General features: G+C 46.0%; 1 protein-coding gene across 1 annotated transcript in view; it reads left to right on the top strand.

Annotated features, from left to right (window-relative positions):
- LOC136955760 (protein kinase C-binding protein NELL1-like) overlaps positions 1–17,846 on the top strand; it is a 120,913-nt gene extending 103,067 nt beyond the window's left edge. Inside the window, 5 exon segments of the mRNA XM_067249482.1 lie at positions 6–143; positions 4,007–4,200; positions 4,961–5,137; positions 17,401–17,625; positions 17,710–17,846. Of these exon segments, the coding sequence (XP_067105583.1) occupies positions 6–143; positions 4,007–4,200; positions 4,961–5,137; positions 17,401–17,625; positions 17,710–17,760 (785 nt within the window). The 3' untranslated portion in view covers positions 17,761–17,846.
- Positions 17,847–22,057: the final 4,211 nt, after the last annotated feature.

Below are 22,057 nucleotides of genomic sequence, written 5' to 3'. Positions count from 1 at the left end.
TGCAGACGTAGATGAGTGTGATGGTCTGGTTCAGTGCCATCTCCACTCTCACTGCATCAACCTGCCTGGGTGGTACCACTGTGAGTGCAGACGCGGTTTCCATGACAATGGCTCCTACCTGCTTGATGGGAGTTCCTGCATTGGTGAGTGTTGATGACACACACACTCACATGAACACCCACACACACCTCAGTCTTAACCCAGTCCTACATTTGAACAGTCTGCTCACACAAGCTATTTATGTGTTACACTTTTACACCCACACTGTCACCAGCTGCTAGCATGGGACGTGCTCCCATCTGTTGAGAGAGAGAAAAAAGAAAGAGTGAGGGAGGGAGGGAGGGAGGGAGGGAGGGAGGGAGGGAGGGAGGGAGAGGAGAGAGAGAGAGAGAGAGAGAGAGAGAGAGAGAGAGAGAGAGAGAGAGAGAGAGGAGAGAGAGAGAGAGAGAGAGAGAGAGAGAGAGAGAGAGAGAGAGAGAGAGAGAGAGAGAGAGGGAGAGGGAGAGGGAGAGGGAGAGGGAGAGGGAGAGGGAGAGGGAGAGGGAGAGAGAGAGAGATGAACATCAGTTCAGCCTGTGCCATGTGACAAGTGCAGGCATGTTGGTTCCACATGTCAACTAGAGGAACAGCAGGAGACTCAAACAACTGGTCACATACTCCCTCCTCCCTCTCTCCTCCCTCTCTTCCATTTCTCCTCATTCCCTCCCTCCTCCCTCCCGCCCTCCTCCCTCTCTCCTCCCTCCCGCCCTCCTCCCTCTCTCCCTCCCTCTCTTCCATTTCTCCTCATTCCCTCCTCCCTCTCTCCTCCCTCCCGCCCTCCTCCCTCTCTCCCTCCCTCTCTCCCTCCCTCTCTTCCATTTCTCCTCCTTCCCGCCCTCCTCCCTCCCTCCCGCCCTCCTCCCTCTCTCCTCCCTCTCTCCCTCCCTCTCTTCCATTTCTCCTCCCTCCCGCCCTCCTCCCTCTCTCCTTCCCTCTCTCCCATTTTTCCTCCCTTCCGCCCTCTCTCCCTCCTCCCTCCCTCCCTCTCTCCTTACTCCCTCCCTCTCTTCCATTTCTCCTCCCTCCTGCCTTCCTCCCTCTCTCCTCCCTCTCTCCCTTTCTCTCTCTACCCTCTCTCCTCCCTCCTCTCTCCCTCTTCACACACACACACAGTATTATCATCACCTCCCTCCTAGAGACAGGAAGTTGCTCCTAGAGACAGGAAGTTGCTCCAGAGACAGGAAGTGGTGTTTGGTGAGGAGAGAGCGGTGTGTTCTGGAGTGTGTCTGACAGGGAGCAGCATGGGGTCAACAGGCCCAGCAGGAGACTGCCTCTCCAGCCATCCTCAGCACACACACACCAGTTACCTCAGTCTGGCTCTGCACGCTCATCTGATGGTGCTAGTGGTGTGTGTGTGTGTGTGTGTGTGTGTTTGAGAGTTTGTGTGTGTGTGTGTGTGTGTGTGTGTCTACTGTGACAGTGTGCAGTGAGCTGACAAGCTCTTTTGAATCCCTCTTGAGGAGAGGAGAGGAGAAGGGAGGAGGAGAGAGGGGAGGAAGAGAGAGGAGGAGAGAGGGGATGGCAGGGAGGGAGTCAGGTGGCTGAGCGGTGAGGGAGTCGGGCTCGAAGGTCGCTGGTTCGATACCCGGCCGTGTCAAATGACGTTGTGTCCTTGGGCAAGGCACTTCACCCTACTTGCGTCGGGGCAATGTCCCTGTACTTACTGTAAGTCGCTCTGGATAAGAGCGTCTACTAAATGACAGAAGAGAGGAGGAGAGGAGGACAGAAGAGAGGGGAGGACGAGAGAGGGGGGAGAAGCAGGGGAGGACAGAAGACAGGAAGGGTTAGTTGGTTAGTTGTTTAATGGTTAGTTGTTTTCACAGTGTTGCTGTTGAGCTTAGAGTCAGGCCGGAGTGTTGAAATGATCAAACAATGATAATGATGGTAACCTCAGTCTCCTGGTGGAGAGGGTTGACTGGACGCTGCCACGCACGTGTGCTGTGTGTCTCTCTCTGCTGTCTCTGCTGGGAGCTAGTCTTCCTCAGAGACAGCAGGAGACGGAGAGGCTGGGGATAGAGGCTGTGTTAGGATGGAGGCTGATAGAGGCTGTGTTAGGATGGAGGCTGGTAGAGGCTGTGTTAGGATGGAGGCTGATAGAGGCTGTGTTAGGATGGATGCTGATAGAGGCTGTGTTAGGAAGGATGCTGATAGAGGCTGTGTTAGGAAGGATGCTGATAGAGGCTGTGTTAGGATGGAGGCTGATAGAGGCTGTGTTAGGATGGAGGCTGGTAGAGGCTGTGTTAGGATGGATGCTGATAGAGGCTGTGTTAGGATGGAGGCTGATAGAGGCTGTGTTAGGATGGAGGCTGATAGAGGCTGTGTTAGGATGGAGGCTGATAGAGGCTGGTGTGTTTTTTAAGGGTTGAGGCCTGCACCTCCTCTCTCCCCCCCCCTCCCTCCCTCTCTCCCCCTCTTCCATCCTGTCTCCCCCCTCCCTCTCTCCCCCTCCCTCCCTCCCTCCCTCCCTCCCCCCCCCTCCCTCCCCCCCCCTCCCTCCCTCCCTCCCTCTCTCCCCCTCCCCCCCCCTCCCTCCCTCTCTCCCCCTCTTCCACCCTCCCTCCCTCTCTCCCCTCCCCTCCCCCTCCCTCTCTGCAGTTCAGCAGCATGGCTCTGTCTGAACACAGATGATTTATCCAGCGCTTCAGGGAAAGATGGTTTTAATAAACAGATTGTGCATAAAGATTAGGATAATACACTGCATGCAAACTCAAACTGTCTTGTGGAAGTGTGTGTGTGTGTGTGTGTGTGTGTGTGGAGAGAGGGTGTGTGTGTGTTTTGTCTCGCTGTGATGTACATGACCTTTCCATATGGCTGCCTAGAGAAATACAGAAGAGCCTGGCACTGTCTAATTATCCACACCTGTCTCCCAAAGACACTGTCAGCCTTATGTGTGTGTGTGTGCGTGTGCGTGTGTGTGTGTGTGTGTGCGTCCTTGTGTGCGTGTGTGTGCGTGTGTGTGTGGGCATTGGCATATACTTATATAAATACGTGTTTGTGTTCGTAGGCATGCACTTCCCTATGTGTGTGTGTGTGTAAAAGCTTGCTGTGTGCTGTAGCTACAGTCGCCAGTAGAATGCTCAGACTTTCCGCCATGACAACCATTAATCAGAGGCTAGCAGAGTTATGTCTGTCTCCACGACGACGCTTTCATTTAGTTTATGCAAATAGCGTGTCACATGTACTATAAATTGTGTCCATAGCTCTTTGTCCGTCAGGGCGGGTTGATGCAGAAGCCAATTAGAGTGTGACTGTGTGTGTTTGCAGGGCTGTTACTGAAGTCATACCACTGCCTGTGTGTGTGTCTGTGTGTGTCTGTGTGTGTGTGTGTCTGTGTCTGTGTGTGTGTGTGTGTGTCTGTGTGTGTGTGTCTATACAGCGTGTATGCGTGTGTGGAGTTTGTATGTGTGTGTGTATGTATACTTTGTGCCTGTGTGTGTATGTGTACACGGTGTCTGTATACTGTGTGTGTTGGTGTGTCTGTGTGTGTGTATACTGTGTATGTGTGTGTATACTGTGTATGTGTGTGTATACTGTGTGTGTGTGTGTGTGCGAGTGTATACTGTGCGTGTATGTATACTGTGTGTGTGTGTGTGCGAGTGTATACTGTGTGTATTTGTGTCTCCAGCCTCTCATCTCAGTGGGAGGAGCACAATTAAAAGTTAAGGTGGAAAATCACTTTCTTAATGGCTTTCTTAGCCTTTCCTCATTGTGGAGCTCTGAGGAGGGGGAGGAAGGGGGAGAGGAGGGGGAGGAAGGGGGAGAGGTAGAGACAGAGGGGGAAGAGAGACAGAGTAGAGACAGAGGGGGAAGAGAGGAGGAAAGAAGATTATTTCAAACTGACCAGTGAAGTATAAAAATGTAACATTTACAGAAAAAGTAAAGGTTCTGGTGAGAATCTGAGGAATCAAAAATGTTTTTAATAATAGATTTCTCTGTCAATAGTTCTTCATCTCTGTGTGTGTTTCAGACGTAGACGAGTGCAGCTCACACACGCACACATGCTGGAACGAGAGTGTGTGTGTGAACCTGCCCGGCGGCTTCGACTGTGTGTGTGATTCCGGCCCGTCCTGTAGCGGAGACTGTCGTCTTGGCGACGGGCTCAGACTTAGCGGTCAGCAGTGGAGCCCCCCCCAGGACCGCTGCTCTACCTGCAGCTGCAAGGTACACACACACACAGACACACTCACACACACTCACACACGTACCCAGCAACATGCACAGGTAAAGCTTCCCAGTTTGTTAAAAACCCACTGGCCGTACCCCCTAACCCACTGGCCATACCCCCTAACCCACTGGCCGTACCCCCTAACCCACTGGCCGTACCCCTTAACCCTAACCCACTGGCCGTACCCCCTAACCCTAACCCACTGGCCGTACCCCTTAACCCTAACCCACTGGCCGTACCCCCCCATAGATGTGCTGGGTTATAGATGAGTTACAGATGGGGTATAGATGGTTATAGGTGTGTTATAAAGGGGTTATAGATGGTTTATACCTGGGTTATAGATGGGTAATACCTGGGTTATAGATGTGTTACAGATGTGTTATAGATGGTTAAACCTGGGTTATAGATGGGTTATACCTGGGTTAGAGATGGATTTTAGATGGTTATAGATGGGTTATAGCTATGTTATACCTGGGTTATAACCCATCCAGAACACATCTATAACACATATATATATAACCCAGGTATAAACCATGTATAACCAAGCTGTGCGTGTGCTAGTGTGTAACCTTGCTGTGCGTGTGCTGGTGTGTAACCTAGCTGTGCGTGTGCTAGTGTGTAACCTAGCTGTGCGTGTGCTGGTGTGTAACCTAGCTGTGCGTGTGCTGGTGTGTAACCTAGCTGTGCGTGTGCTGGTGTGTAACCTAGCTGTGCGTGTGCTGGTGTGTAACCTAGCTGTGCGTGTGTGTGTTCCAGGACGGCCAGATCTTCTGCAGGAGGAAAGAGTGTGACTGTACGGATGCGGGCGTGGACCTGTTCTGCTGCGCGGAGTGTGACACAAGGCAGAGCAGTCAGTGTCTCCACCAGAGCGGACGCACGCTCTACCACAGCGGAGACTCCTGGGTCTACAGCTGTCAGCAGTGCCGGTGCTTGGTCAGTACACAGTCCAGCAGCAGCAGAAGTTTATTACTCTATTGTACACTGCTGAATAAGACAAAAGCAAAACTAAATATAGCTACAAGCAGCGATGCGGGTTCCTCCACAAAATGGCAAAATATTTTTTAAATGTACATTGTAGAAGATCAAGAATTGGACAACAACTTTTGGTCATTTCATCCAAAACACACATGCTAACCCCTTTGGTCATTTGCCACAAAACACACCTGCTAACCCCTTTGGTCATTTCATCCAAAATACACATGCTAACCCCTTTGGTCATTTCATCCAAAACAAACATGCTAACCCCTTTGGTCATTTACCCCAAAACACACATGCTTACCATTTCATCCAAAACACACATGCTAACCCCTTTGGTCATTTCCCCCAAAATACACATGCTAACCCCTTTGGTCATTTCATCCAAAATACACATGCTAACCCCTTTGGTCATTTCATCCAAAACAAACATGCTAACCCCTTTGGTCATTTACCCCAAAACACACATGCTTACCATTTCATCCAAAACACACATGCTAACCCCTTTGGTCATTTCCCCCAAAATACACATGCTAACCCCTTTGGTCATTTCATCCAAAACAAACATGCTAACCCCTTTGGTCATTTACCCCAAAACACACATGCTTACCATTTCATCCAAAACACACATGCTAACCCCTTTGGTCATTTCCCCCAAAATACACATGCTAACCCCTTTGGTCATTTCATCCAAAACACACCTGCTAACCCCTTTGGTCATTTGCCCCAAAACACACATGCTAACCCCTTTGGTCATTTCCCCCAAAACACACATGCTAAACCCTTTGGTCATTTCATCCAAAATACACATGCTAACTCCTTTGGTCATTTCATCCAAAACACACCTGCTAACCCCTTTGGTCATTTGCCCCAAAACACACATGCTAACCCCTTTGGTCATTTCCCCCAAAACACACATGCTAACCCCTTTGGTCATTTCATCCAAAATACACATGCTAACCCCTTTGGTCATTTCATCCAAAACAAACATGCTAACCCCTTTGGTCATTTACCCCAAAACACACATGCTTACCATTTCATCCAAAACACACATGCTAACCCCTTTGGTCATTTCCCCCAAAATACACATGCTAACCCCTTTGGTCATTTCATCCAAAATACACATGCTAACCCCTTTGGTCATTTCATCCCAAACAAACATGCTAACCCCTTTGGTCATTTACCCCAAAACACACATGCTTACCATTTCATCCAAAACACACATGCTAACCCCTTTGGTCATTTCCCCCAAAATACACATGCTAACCCCTTTGGTCATTTCATCCAAAACAAACATGCTAACCCCTTTGGTCATTTACCCCAAAACACACATGCTTACCATTTCATCCAAAACACACATGCTAACCCCTTTGGTCATTTCCCCCAAAATACACATGCTAACCCCTTTGGTCATTTCATCCAAAACACACCTGCTAACCCCTTTGGTCATTTGCCCCAAAACACACATGCTAACCCCTTTGGTCATTTCCCCCAAAACACACATGCTAACCCCTTTGGTCATTTCATCCAAAATACACATGCTAACTCCTTTGGTCATTTCATCCAAAACACACCTGCTAACCCCTTTGGTCATTTGCCCCAAAACACACATGCTAACCCCTTTGGTCATTTCCCCCAAAACACACATGCTAACCCCTTTGGTCATTTCATCCAAAATACACATGCTAACCCCTTTGGTAATTTCATCCAAAACAAACATGCTAACCCCTTTGGTCATTTACCCCAAAACACACATGCTTACCATTTCATCCAAAACACACATGCTAACCCCTTGGTCATTTCCCCAAAAATACACATGCTAACCCCTTTGGTCATTTCATCTTAATCACACATGCTAACCCCTTTGGTCATTTCCCCCAAAACACACATGCTAACCCCTTTGGTCATTTCCCCCAAAATACACATGCTAACCCCTTTGGTCATTTCATCCAAAATACACATGCTAACCCCTTTGGTCATTTCATCCCAAACAAACATGCTAACCCCTTTGGTCATTTACCCCAAAACACACATGCTTACCATTTCATCCAAAACACACATGCTAACCCCTTTGGTCATTTCCCCCAAAATACACATGCTAACCCCTTTGGTCATTTCATCCAAAACAAACATGCTAACCCCTTTGGTCATTTACCCCAAAACACACATGCTTACCATTTCATCCAAAACACACATGCTAACCCCTTTGGTCATTTCCCCCAAAATACACATGCTAACCCCTTTGGTCATTTCATCCAAAACACACCTGCTAACCCCTTTGGTCATTTGCCCCAAAACACACATGCTAACCCCTTTGGTCATTTCCCCCAAAACACACATGCTAACCCCTTTGGTCATTTCATCCAAAATACACATGCTAACTCCTTTGGTCATTTCATCCAAAACACACCTGCTAACCCCTTTGGTCATTTGCCCCAAAACACACATGCTAACCCCTTTGGTCATTTCCCCCAAAACACACATGCTAACCCCTTTGGTCATTTCATCCAAAATACACATGCTAACCCCTTTGGTAATTTCATCCAAAACAAACATGCTAACCCCTTTGGTCATTTACCCCAAAACACACATGCTTACCATTTCATCCAAAACACACATGCTAACCCCTTGGTCATTTCCCCAAAAATACACATGCTAACCCCTTTGGTCATTTCATCTTAATCACACATGCTAACCCCTTTGGTCATTTCCCCCAAAACACACATGCTAACCCCTTTGGTCATTTCATCCAAAATACACATGCTAACCCCTTTGGTCATTTCATCCAAAACAAACATGCTAACCCCTTTGGTCATTTACCCCAAAACCCACATGCTTACCATTTCATCCAAAACACACATGCTAACCCCTTTGGTCATTTCATCCAAAACAAACATGCTAACCCCTTTGGTCATTTCCCCCAAAATACACATGCTAACCCCTTTGGTCATTTCATCCAAAACACACCTGCTAACCCCTTTGGTCATTTGCCCCAAAACACACATGCTAACCCCTTTGGTCATTTCCCCCAAAACACACATGCTAACCCCTTTGGTCATTTCATCCAAAACACACCTGCTAACCCCTTTGGTCATTTGCCCCAAAACACACATGCTAACCCCTTTGGTCATTTCCCCCAAAACACACATGCTAACCCCTTTGGTCATTTCATCCAAAATACATATGCTAACCCCTTTGGTCATTTCCCCAAAAATACACATGCTAACCCCTTTGGTCATTTCATCTTAATCACACATGCTAACCCCTTTGGTCATTTCCCCCAAAACACACATGCTAACCCCTTTGGTCATTTCATCCAAAATACACATGCTAACCCCTTTGGTCATTTCATCCAAAACAAACATGCTAACCCCTTTGGTCATTTACCCCAAAACACACATGCTTACCATTTCATCCAAAACACACCTGCTAACCCCTTTGGTCATTTCATCTTAATCACACATGCTAACCCCTTTGGTCATTTACCCCAAAACACACATGCTAACCCCTTTGGTCATTTCATCTTAAACACACATGCTAACCCCTTTGGTCATTTCCCCCAAAACACACATGCTAACCCCTTTGGTCATTTCATCCAAAATACACATGCTAACCCGTTTGGTCATTTCCCCAAAAATACACATGCTAACCCCTTTGGTCATTTCATCTTAATCACACATGCTAACCCCTTTGGTCATTTACCCCAAAACACACATGCTTACCATTTCATCCAAAACACACATGCTAACCCCTTTGGTCATTTCATCTTAAACACACATGCTAACCCCTTTGGTCATTTCCCCCAAAACACACATGCTAACCCCTTTGGTCATTTCATCCAAAATACACATGCTAACCCCTTTGGTCATTTCCCCAAAAATACACATGCTAACCCCTTTGGTCATTTCATCTTAATCACACATGCTAACCCCTTTGGTCATTTCCCCCAAAACACACATGCTAACCCCTTTGGTAATTTCATCCAAAACACACCTGCTAACCCCTTTGGTCATTTCCCCCAAAACACACATGCTAACCCCTTTGGTCATTTCCCCCAAAACACACATGCTAACCCCTTTGGTCATTTCATCCAAAATACACATGCTAACCCCTTTGGTCATTTGCCCCAAAACACACATGCTAACCCCTTTGGTCATTTCCCCCAAAACACACATGCTAACCCCTTTGGTCATTTCATCCAAAATACACATGCTAACCCCTTTGGTCATTTCATCCAAAACAAACATGCTAACCCCTTTGGTCATTTACCCCAAAACACAGATGCTTACCATTTCATCCAAAACACACATGCTAACCCCTTTGGTCAATTCATCCAAAACAAACACGCTAACCCCTTTGGTCATTTGCCCCAAAACACACATGCTAACCCCTTTGGTCATTTCCCCCAAAACACACATGCTAACCCCTTTGGTCATTTCATTCAAAATACACATGCTAACCCCTTTGGTCATTTCATCCAAAACACACCTGCTAACCCCTTTGGTCATTTGCCCCAAAACACACATGCTAACCCCTTTGGTCATTTCCCCCAAAACACACATGCTAACCCCTTTGGTCATTTACCCCAAAACACACATGCTAACCCCTTTGGTCATTTCATCCAAAATACACATGCTAACCCCTTTGGTCATTTACCCCAAAACACACATGCTTACCATTTCATCCAAAACACACATGCTAACCCCTTTGGTCATTTACCCCAAAACACACATGCTTACCATTTCATCCAAAACACACATGCTAACCCCTTTGGTCATTTCCCCAAAAATACACATGCTAACCCCTTTGGTCATTTCATCTTAATCACACATGCTAACCCCTTTGGTCATTTCCCCCAAAACACACATGCTAACCCCTTTGGTAATTTCATCCAAAATACAAATGCTAACCCCTTTGGTCATTTCATCCAAAACAAACATGCTAACCCCTTTGGTCATTTACCCCAAAACACACATGCTTACCATTTCATCCAAAACACACATGCTAACCCCTTTGGTCATTTCCCCCAAAATACACATGCTAACCCCTTTGGTAATTTCATCCAAAACAAACATGCTAACTCCTTTGGTCATTTACCCCAAAACACACATGCTAACCCCTTTGGTCATTTCCCCCAAAATACACATGCTAACCCCTTTGGTCATTTCATCTTAATCACACATGCTAACCCCTTTGGTCATTTACCCCAAAACACACATGCTAACCCCTTTGGTCATTTCATACAAAACACACAAGCAAACCCCTTTGGTAATTTACCCCAAAACACACATGCTAACCCCTTTGGTCATTTCATCCAAAACACACAAGCAAACCCCTTTGGTCATTTCATCCAAAACACACATGCTAACCCCTTTGGTAATTTACCCCAAAACACACATGCTTACCATTTCATCCAAAACACACATGCTAATCCCTTTGGTCATTTCATCCAAAACACACATGATAATCCTTTTGGTCATTTAATCCAAAACACACAAGCTAACCCCTTTGGTCATTTACCCCAAAACACACATGCTTACCATTTCATCCAAAACACACATGCTAACCCCTTTGGTCATTTCATCCAAAACAAACATGCTAAACCCTTTGGTCATTTCCCCCAAAATACACATGCTAACCCCTTTGGTCATTTCATCCAAAACACACCTGCTAACCCCTTTGGTCATTTGCCCCAAAACACACATGCTAACCCCTTTGGTCATTTCCCCCAAAACACACATGCTTACCATTTCATCCAAAACACACATGCTAATCCCTTTGGTCATTTCATCCAAAACACACATGATAATCCTTTTGGTCATTTAATCCAAAACACACAAGCTAACCCCTTTGGTCATTTACCCCAAAACACACATGCTTACCATTTCATCCAAAACACACATGCTAACCCCTTTGGTCATTTCATCCAAAACAAACATGCTAACCCCTTTGGTCATTTCCCCCAAAATACACATGCTAACCCCTTTGGTCATTTCATCCAAAACACACCTGCTAACCCCTTTGGTCATTTGCCCCAAAACACACATGCTAACCCCTTTGGTCATTTCCCCCAAAACACACATGCTAACCCCTTTGGTCATTTCATCCAAAACTCACCTGCTAACCCCTTTGGTCATTTGCCCCAAAACACACATGCTAACCCCTTTGGTCATTTCCCCCAAAATACACATGCTAACCCCTTTGGTCATTTCATCTTAATCACACATGCTAACCCCTTTGGTCATTTCCCCCAAAACACACATGCTTACCATTTCATCCAAAACACACCTGCTAACCCCTTTGGTCATTTCATCTTAATCACACATGCCAACCCCTTTGGTCATTTACCCCAAAACACACATGCTAACCCCTTTGGTCATTTCATCCAAAACAAACATGCTAACCCCTTTGGTCATTTACCCCAAAACACACATGCTTACCATTTCATCCAAAACACACATGCTAACCCCTTTGGTCATTTCATCCAAAACAAACATGCTAACCCCTTTGGTCATTTGCCCCAAAACACACATGCTAACCCCTTTGGTCATTTCCCTCAAAACACACATGCTAACCCCTTTGGTCATTTCATCCAAAACAAACATGCTAACCCCTTTGGTCATTTACCCCAAAACACACATGCTTACTATTTCATCCAAAACACACATGCTAACCCCTTTGGTAATTTCCCCAAAAATACACATGCTAACCCCTTTGGTCATTTCATCTTAATCACACATGCTAACCCCTTTGGTCATTTCCCCCAAAACACACATGCTAACCCCTTTGGTCATTTCATCCAAAACAAACATGCTAACTCCTTTGGTCATTTACCCCAAAACACACATGCTTACCCCTTTAGTCATTTACCCCTAAACACACATGCTTACCATTTGATCCAAAACACACATGCTAACCCCTTTGGTCATTTACCCCAAAACACACATGCTAACCCCTTTGGTCATTTCCCCCAAAACACACATGCTAACCCCTTTGGTCATTTCCCCCAAAACACACATGCTAACCCCTTTGGTCATTTCATCTTAATCACACATGCTAACCCCTTTGGTCATTTCCCCCAAAACACACATGCTAACCCCTTTGGTAATTTCATCCAAAATACACATGCTAACCCCTTTGGTCATTTCATCCAAAACACACAAGCAAACCCCTTTGGTCATTTCATCCAAAACACACATGCTAACCCCTTTGGTAATTTACCCCAAAACACACATGCTTACCATTTCATCCAAAACACACATGCTAATCCCTTTGGTCATTTCATCCAAAACACACATGATAATCCTTTTGGTCATTTAATCCAAAACACACAAGCTAACCCCTTTGGTCATTTACCCCAAAACACACATGCTTACCATTTCATCCAAAACACACATGCTAACCCCTTTGGTCATTTCATCCAAAACACACCTGCTAACCCCTTTGGTCATTTGCCCCAAAACACACATGCTAACCCCTTTGGTCATTTCATCCAAAACTCACCTGCTAACCCCTTTGGTCATTTGCCCCAAAACACACATGCTAACCCCTTTGGTCATTTCCCCCAAAACACACATGCTAACCCCTTTGGTCATTTCATCCAAAATACACATGCTAACCCCTTTGGTCATTTCCCCAAAAATACACATGCTAACCCCTTTGGTCATTTCATCTTAATCACACATGCTAACCCCTTTGGTCATTTCCCCCAAAACACACATGCTAACCCCTTTGGTAATTTCATCCAAAATACACATGCTAACCCCTTTGGTCATTTCATCCAAAACAAACATGCTAACCCCTTTGGTCATTTACCCCAAAACACACATGCTTACCATTTCATCCAAAACACACCTGCTAACCCCTTTGGTCATTTCATCTTAATCACACATGCTAACCCCTTTGGTCATTTACCCCAAAACACACATGCTAACCCCTTTGGTCATTTCATCCAAAACAAACATGCTAACCCCTTTGGTCATTTACCCCAAAACACACATGCTTACCATTTCATCCAAAATACACATGCTAACCCGTTTGGTCATTTCCCCAAAAATACACATGCTAACCCCTTTGGTCATTTCATCTTAATCACACATGCTAACCCCTTTGGTCATTTCCCCCAAAACACACATGCTAACCCCTTTGGTCATTTCATCCAAAACAAACATGCTAACTCCTTTGGTCATTTACCCCAAAACACACATGCTTACCCCTTTAGTCATTTACCCCTAAACACACATGCTTACCATTTGATCCAAAACACACATGCTAACCCCTTTGGTCATTTACCCCAAAACACACATGCTAACCCCTTTGGTCATTTCCCCCAAAACACACATGCTAACCCCTTTGGTCATTTCCCCCAAAACACACATGCTAACCCCTTTGGTCATTTCATCTTAATCACACATGCTAACCCCTTTGGTCATTTCCCCCAAAACACACATGCTAACCCCTTTGGTCATTTCATCCAAAATACACATGCTAACCCCTTTGGTCATTTCATCCAAAACAAACATGCTAACCCCTTTGGTCATTTACCCCAAAACACACATGCTTACCATTTCATCCAAAACACACATGCTAACCCCTTTGGTCATTTCCCCCAAAATACACATGCTAACCCCTTTGGTCATTTCATCTTAATCACACATGCTAACCCCTTTGGTAATTTACCCCAAAACACACATGCTAACCCCTTTGGTCATTTCATCTTAATCACACATGCTAACCCCTTTGGTCATTTACCCCAAAACACACATGCTAACCCCTTTGGTCATTTCATACAAAACACACAAGCAAACCCCTTTGGTAATTTCATCCAAAACACACATGCTAACCCCTTTGGTCATTTCATCCAAAACACACATGCTAACCCCTTTGGTCATTTCATCCAAAACACACCTGCTAACCCCTTTGGTCATTTGCCCCAAAACACACATGCTAACCCCTTTGGTCATTTCCCCCAAAACACACATGCTAACCCCTTTGGTCATTTCATCCAAAATACACATGCTAACCCCTTTGGTCATTTCATCCAAAACAAACATGCTAACCCCTTTGGTCATTTACCCCAAAACACACATGCTTACCATTTCATCCAAAACACACATGCTAACCCCTTTGGTCATTTCCCCAAAAATACACATGCTAACCCCTTTGGTCATTTCATCTTAATCACACATGCTAACCCCTTTGGTCATTTCCCCCAAAACACACATGCTAACCCCTTTGGTCATTTCATCCAAAACAAACATGCTAACTCCTTTGGTCATTTACCCCAAAACACACATGCTTACCCCTTTAGTCATTTACCCCTAAACACACATGCTTACCATTTGATCCAAAACACACATGCTAACCCCTTTGGTCATTTACCCCAAAACACACATGCTAACCCCTTTGGTCATTTCATCTTAATCACACATGCTAACCCCTTTGGTCATTTCCCCCAAAACACACATGCTAACCCCTTTGGTCATTTCATCCAAAACAAACATGCTAACTCCTTTGGTCATTTACCCCAAAACACACATGCTTACCCCTTTAGTCATTTACCCCTAAACACACATGCTTACCATTTGATCCAAAACACACATGCTAACCCCTTTGGTCATTTACCCCAAAACACACATGCTAACCCCTTTGGTCATTTCCCCCAAAACACACATGCTAACCCCTTTGGTCATTTCCCCCAAAACACACATGCTAACCCCTTTGGTCATTTCATCTTAATCACACATGCTAACCCCTTTGGTCATTTCCCCCAAAACACACATGCTAACCCCTTTGGTCATTTCATCCAAAATACACATGCTAACCCCTTTGGTCATTTCATCCAAAACAAACATGCTAACCCCTTTGGTCATTTACCCCAAAACACACATGCTTACCATTTCATCCAAAACACACATGCTAACCCCTTTGGTCATTTCCCCCAAAATACACATGCTAACCCCTTTGGTAATTTCATCCAAAACAAACATGCTAACCCCTTTGGTCATTTACCCCAAAACACACATGCTTACCATTTCATCCAAAACACACATGCTAACCCCTTTGGTCATTTCCCCCAAAATACACATGCTAACCCCTTTGGTCATTTCATCTTAATCACACATGCTAACCCCTTTGGTAATTTACCCCAAAACACACATGCTAACCCCTTTGGTCATTTCATCTTAATCACACATGCTAACCCCTTTGGTCATTTACCCCAAAACACACATGCTAACCCCTTTGGTCATTTCATACAAAACACACAAGCAAACCCCTTTGGTAATTTCATCCAAAACACACATGCTAACCCCTTTGGTCATTTCATACAAAACACACAAGCAAACCCCTTTGGTAATTTACCCCAAAACACACATGCTAACCCCTTTGGTCATTTCATCCAAAACACACATGCTAACCCCTTTGGTCATTTACCCCAAAACACACATGCTTACCATTTCATCCAAAACACACATGCTAATCCCTTTGGTCATTTCATCCAAAACACACATGATAATCCTTTTGGTCATTTAATCCAAAACACACAAGCTAACCCTTTTGGTAATTTACCCCAAAACACACATGCTTACCCCTTTAGTAATTTACCCCTAAACACACATGCTTACCATTTGATCCAAAACACACATGCTAACCCCTTTGGTCATTTACCCCAAAACACACATGCTAACCCCTTTGGTCATTTCCCCCAAAACACACATGCTAACCCCTTTGGTCATTTCCCCCAAAACACACATGCTAACCCCTTTGGTCATTTCATCTTAATCACACATGCTAACCCCTTTGGTAATTTCCCCCAAAACACACATGCTAACCCCTTTGGTCATTTCATCCAAAACACACATGCTAACCCAGGGGTACTCAATTAGAAACCCAAGAGGTCCACTCACTCACAAGTTTCACATTACCACTTTTGACAAGGGCAACCGTCTCAATGCATATTAAACACATCAGTTTTGTGCTCCCCACCGGCAGCACAAAGGCATACTTGTCAGTCCACTCGGTCTGAAATTTGTGATTTTCAGGACTTTTTGAACTTTTTACCATTGCATACAAATCGCAAATGCAATGACACAAGGTCCACAATGGCCTATGCTGAAAACAAGGAGTGAGTGTGGGGGCTTGGTCAGCCCACAATTTCCAGAAAGGATGTGTGTGCGTCTCGCCAAGCTCGCGCATTAATCGAAGGGGCAGGATGAGGCTGTGAGAATGTGCAGCATTTGCTGTGGACCATGGGAGAGAGGATTTTAGAAGAAGCCATAGCCAAGCATGCACATTTATAATATTCATAATAAATCTACTTTTCATTTTACATCCAACTTTTTCTCAGATTTGTGTACTAAACATTGTCAAGAGTCTTCATATGAACTTGTGATTGAATCAGAGTAAAAGTTTTTGACCGGCGGATGTGTAAAGCATTATTTTAGCGTTAGCGATGAATTACTTTTCCTTTATTTCAATCATTTTTGAAGATATTAAGTTGCCTTTGCACATGGTAACATGTTGTAGTGTCTTCCTCGTGTGTGGCACAGATCAAGTCCCTAGGTCAATGTGGCACTTGTTTATGGACACATGAAATATGTGCCACAGGTGCAAATTCACCCTTATGTTAATAATTTGTTTTATTGATAACTTCTTCAAATCCATCAAAACAGACACTGTTTGTTCAGGCCTGGTGTGATCTAACCTGATCTAGCCTAGTTTAGTCTTGGGCTTGGGTCTGGTCTTAGATAACTGTGGTTGTGTGGTTGCTGTGGTGACAGGTCTGATAATCAGCTGACAGCTTCTAAATTACAGCTGCTGGGCTGCCGTGGCAACACACAGCCCAGCCCAGCAGGTCAACACCAACACTTATAATTGGATCAGCTGGCCTTCCTTATAGCTCCTGTTACACACACACACCACTCCTCACTGCTAACAGACAGAAACACACACAACTCTGATTCCAGGATGCTGTCTGGAAGTGTTGTCTAACAGTCTCTAAAGCTGAACAGGACATATGAGGATGTGTTTTCTACATGAGAAGTAGTTACAGATGCAATCGGATGACTTAGACCTCAAAACCTTTATTGTCCTCTGAGAGGTTGTTGTACAGCACATATAGACACACATTTTAAGCAACACAACAACAAAACAACAAAAAATGCTTGTATTTCTGCCTGTTTGTGTGTGTGCTTGCTCCATGACCCCTCTGGTCTCCTCAGGAGGGGGAGGTGGACTGCTGGCCCCTGGCATGTCCGGTGCTGCCGTGTGACTTCTCCTCGGTGGCGGAGGGAGAGTGCTGTCCTCGTTGTGTGACAGACCCCTGCTTGGCTGACAGCCTCTCATACGACATCACCCTGACCTGTCAGGACCTGCAGGGCACCACGCGCCTCAGCGGAGCCACCTGGAGGCTCCCCTCCTCCCCCTGCACCACCTGCACCTGCAAGGTAGAGACACATACACATACATGTACACATGCATGTAGACATACTCATGTAACCAAGGTAACCGTCCTCTCTGTCTCTGGTCAGAATGGGAGTGTGTGCTGCTCTGTGGAACTGGACTGTCTTCACAACAACTAAAGACCTCCTCTCCTCTGAAGACCTCCTCTCCTCTGAAGACCTCCTCTCCTCTAAAGACCTCCTCTCCTCCGAAGACCTCCTCTCCTCTGAAGACCTCCTCTCCTCTAAAGACCTCCTCTCCTCTAAAGACCTCCTCTCCTCTGAAGACCTTTTCCTCTCTTTTCTTCTTCTCCTCTTTTCTCTTCCTCTCCTCCTTCAATCACTCCACCACTCCTCTCCTAGACTGCAGCACTCATTCCATTTGAGGACTCTTTGATCACACACACACACCTACAGACAGCCCAACATGCACACACACACACCTACACACACAGCTTAAAGACCCCATGAGCCTGTTACTAGACCGTGGAGCCGTGGTGTTTCGAGGGGAGCAGAGGCTTGTAGCAAGGTGGACCCTTCTCTCTCCTCACCCTCAAGATCCCCATCCTCCTCGGTCCAGAACCGCTAGGCCCTCCAGCACTCTGGCTTCCTGCTCCAGCACTCTGGCTTCCTGCTCCAGCACTCTGGCTTCCTGTCGCAGGCAGGACCGGAGGAGAGGCAGCAGCAGGCACAGATGCAGCCTGGGTAGTGTTTGGGGAAGGGGGGAAGAGGCGGTGTAGAGAGCAGCGGCCATCTTTGATTGTTTGTGATTGCGGTCTAGCCCTCCTCCTCTGATCCTTCGTTCCTCACGCACACCGCGTCGCACAAAGGACAAGATACCTCCGTACTCTGCTGCCTCGTTAGCATACGCTTGGATGAGAGAGAGTGTGAGGGGAGGAGGGGAGAGAGAGTGTGAGGGGAGGAGGGGAGAGAGACAGGGGTAGACGGTAGAAAGATGGAATAAAAAGAGTGAAAGAGGTGGGTGGAGAGAGGGAGGGATTGAGAGAAGGATAGGTTTGGGGAGAAAGAAAGACAGAAAGGAATAAAAAAGGGAGGGCGAGGGGAAAGAGAAAACAGGAGATGGAGGGAGGATTAGAGAGAGAGAGGGAGGGGGGATGAGAGAGAGAGGGAGGGGGGATGAGAGAGGGAGATGTAGGTGGGATGAAGGGTGAAACAGGAAGTGTAGGGGATTAGAAATAGCAGCTCAAAAACAGGAAGTAGATCTTGGTTCACAGACAGTCTCACCACACTGTCTATATATCGTTGTTTCTTTGCACTGAGTGGATTATTTTTGTCTGTGTCTCACTGCAACATTTGATATGTAAAGAACACTGCAGTATCACAAGAAGCGATAGTGCTAGACTCTTGTAAAAATGAATATACCAACTGTGAAAAACATGCTCAAATGGACATCTTGTAAATGGTTCCTGCATCGCCTGTCCACAGGAGTCCAGAGCTGAACTTCATATCAGACGGAAATGATAGTCGACACTTTACAGTAATGAAGTGTAACTGCATAGCAGGTCCCATGTACATACAGTGTTACTACTGGAGGATATGTAGTTACTGGAACCTTTGTGTAAAGTGCTACTCGTATATGTGACCATCTGGTTTGAACCTGTTCCTTCTGGCACAGTGCTGTTGTCTCTAAGGTTACAGCACAGGCTGGTCAGACCAGGTCAGTGTTTCGACAGCAGAATTAACTCGTGATATGGAGGACTGTACAATAAAGTGTTGGGAGTAAACATGTAAACAAGTAACTAATGCTTTGAGATTACTCTATTGATCAATTTGATATGAAATAACTGTAAAATCCGATTTCTGAGTGTGTGTAAATGTTGTTACATACTGACCTTATGATCAAGTTATACCGTTTTTTTAAATCAGCGGTATAATCATAGCTACACGTATTAATTTAAGTGAATGATTTACTTTTCTCTGGTTGTTTTACTGTAAATATGGTGTGAAGTGGAGCAAACAGCTTCTCACCAACACCTTCCTCCAGCATTCCTGTCTGCTGTCAGAGAAACTACATTTCTATTGTTTTTACGAGACGTTTTTTCTTTTTCTATCCTTGCCTTAACCCTCTTAGTATCTGTGGGGCTGTTGAAGCTGTACGGCTGGCCTCAGCTTACCTGCTGGAGACAGGAGGGCGGTCTAACTGACCCCAGACCAGCGCTGTACCTTGGGATGCTGTACAGCTAACAGACACACTGGTCACCTCACTAATCACCACGTCAACTCATCGTCTCTCCGTCTCCATAGAAACCACCGCAGAAACAGGAACTGTACAATTGTAAAAAATAAATAAAAAATATTAAAAATAAAAACACACAAAAACATTGTTTAAATCAAATGTAATGTTCTTCTTGATTTCATTCATACTAGAACTAAACTAAAAGAACAAACCCTTGTGTTTTCCTTTGATGTCTCACTTTAGAATAAAAAGATTTGGTTGTGGATCTCTTGAACCTTGACGTGCGTGTTCATGTTTCTGGGGGGGTGCGGAGGGCGGGGGGTTGGGGGGGGGGCATGTCCCAACCCAGCGTTAACTCTTGGATTCAGCCTCGACAACCTTAATGTACTCAAAGGGTTAAAAGTGTCATTTGGCTTGAAGACTTGTCGTGTTGTAAATTCTTCCGTTAATAAATATTTTAGTTGTTTACTTTGGCTGTGTGAACGTTTGGCTTCAAAGTGTCTGTTTGTGTGATCAGAACGCGTGTTCTCTCTGAGAAGGCTTACGTTCTAAACCCACGCCCCAGGACAGTAAATGACGGGTTTACGCAACACAGACTAAACACAGACGATGACTAACTAAGAACATTTGTGTAACTAGTTTGGTTGCTGTGATATCAATACAGCTCAGGGAAAGGAGGAATTGTTCGCTGAGGGCTTGGCAGCCGAACCCCTCGCATCCTGGAACAGAGATCAGATCCACGCCCCCGAATCAAAACTCTGCAACTTTATCCTCCTCTCCCTCCTCTTCATATTCCTCCTCTTCTGTTATCAAAGTCACTGTTTCATTGTCTAAGAGCAGGCAAGCTGGACGTGCTTATATTATTCACACACACTTAGAGCAACGCCTCCTCCTGTCATGTAATCCAGCGTCCCTGAGATGAGACGGCACTCCTCCCTCCCGGAGAGGAGGAGAGAGGAGGAGAGACAGAGATCTGAGACGGCATCTTAAAAGGCTGTCGGTCCGCTTGTCCTGGAAGGAGATAAGCGCCGGGACACGTAAACAGCACGCACACACCAAGGAGAGCACATGCCTGGGTCACGGCAGAACAGCTTCTATATCTTGGATTCCTGATGAGTTAAAGGACCGGCCCTCTATACAGTGCAGGAGACAGGAGAGGGCGTTTCATTAACCTGCTGTCAGTCACTCCTGGAGAGTTCCACACATTCACACCCCTGGTCAGATGATTTGTAGGAGGCCCAGGGTCTGAGATCCTGGGCCCACTCAGGGCTCCTCCTCCTGGGTCCGTCCCCCACACCCAGGCAGGGGATCAGCATTCATGGGCTGGGCCCTGGGAAGAGTGAGGAGAGGGGGCCAGGGAGAGGAGAGGGGGCCAGGGAGAGGAGAGAAGTGAGGAGGGGTGAGGTCGATCCAATCAACCTGACGAGCTAAAACCACCAGCCTGCATTCGCATTCCTCCCGCTCCTTTCATCAGCGCCTGCAGTGACCTCCTGGGGTGAATTAGAAGATGTATCTGAAAGCATCCTGCCTGGCGAATGTGACAAAGTAGCTTTGTGGTAGTTTTTTCCAGCCAGTCATCAGCTTCTAGCATTGATCTGCTCCCCCCCCCTCCCCCCTTCACAGTAATTGCCAGGCAGCGGGGGGGACGGGGGGGGGACGACACACACTAACCAAAGCGCTGCACGCGCCACAATCAGAAACAGACTAAATACATAAACCATGTGCAGCGTCTCCCTCGTGGCCGGCCATGTTAATACGAGGAGGATTAAGCTGCTAAAACACCCTATCGACGTCCAGGACCGATCAGTGTAGTTAGTGACCAGCGGCCTGCTCAGGACACTCTGGTATCGACCAGCAGGGAAGAGACCTATCATGGTTTAAAGTCCCTCCCTCCTCCCTTCATGTTGGCCAGATGAGCGTGTGCCTGAGCAGGCGTTCCCTGAGCCACGCTGTGAAAACAAGAAAGCAATTACACCGTCAAACGTCAAACCTCCCGACTGACCTTCACACACTGGCCGGGACTCGGCTATTAATTTTCTGTCACAACTTATTAAGCAATAACATTTATCAATTAGGCCAGCAAAGAGCATTTCTGATATTGGAGCGAGAGAGAGAGAGAGAGAGAGAGAGAGAGAGAGAGAGAGAGAGAGAGAGAGAGAGAGAGAGAGACAGAGTGAGAGAGAGAGGGAGAGAGAGAGAGTGAGAGGGAGGGGAGAGACAGAGTGAGAGAGAGAGGGAGAG

This window comes from Osmerus mordax, chromosome 13 (assembly GCF_038355195.1).
Source record: "Osmerus mordax isolate fOsmMor3 chromosome 13, fOsmMor3.pri, whole genome shotgun sequence".
In the NCBI taxonomy this organism is placed as follows: Eukaryota; Metazoa; Chordata; class Actinopteri; order Osmeriformes; family Osmeridae; genus Osmerus; species Osmerus mordax.
This window is presented reverse-complemented; position numbering and strand designations above follow the sequence as displayed.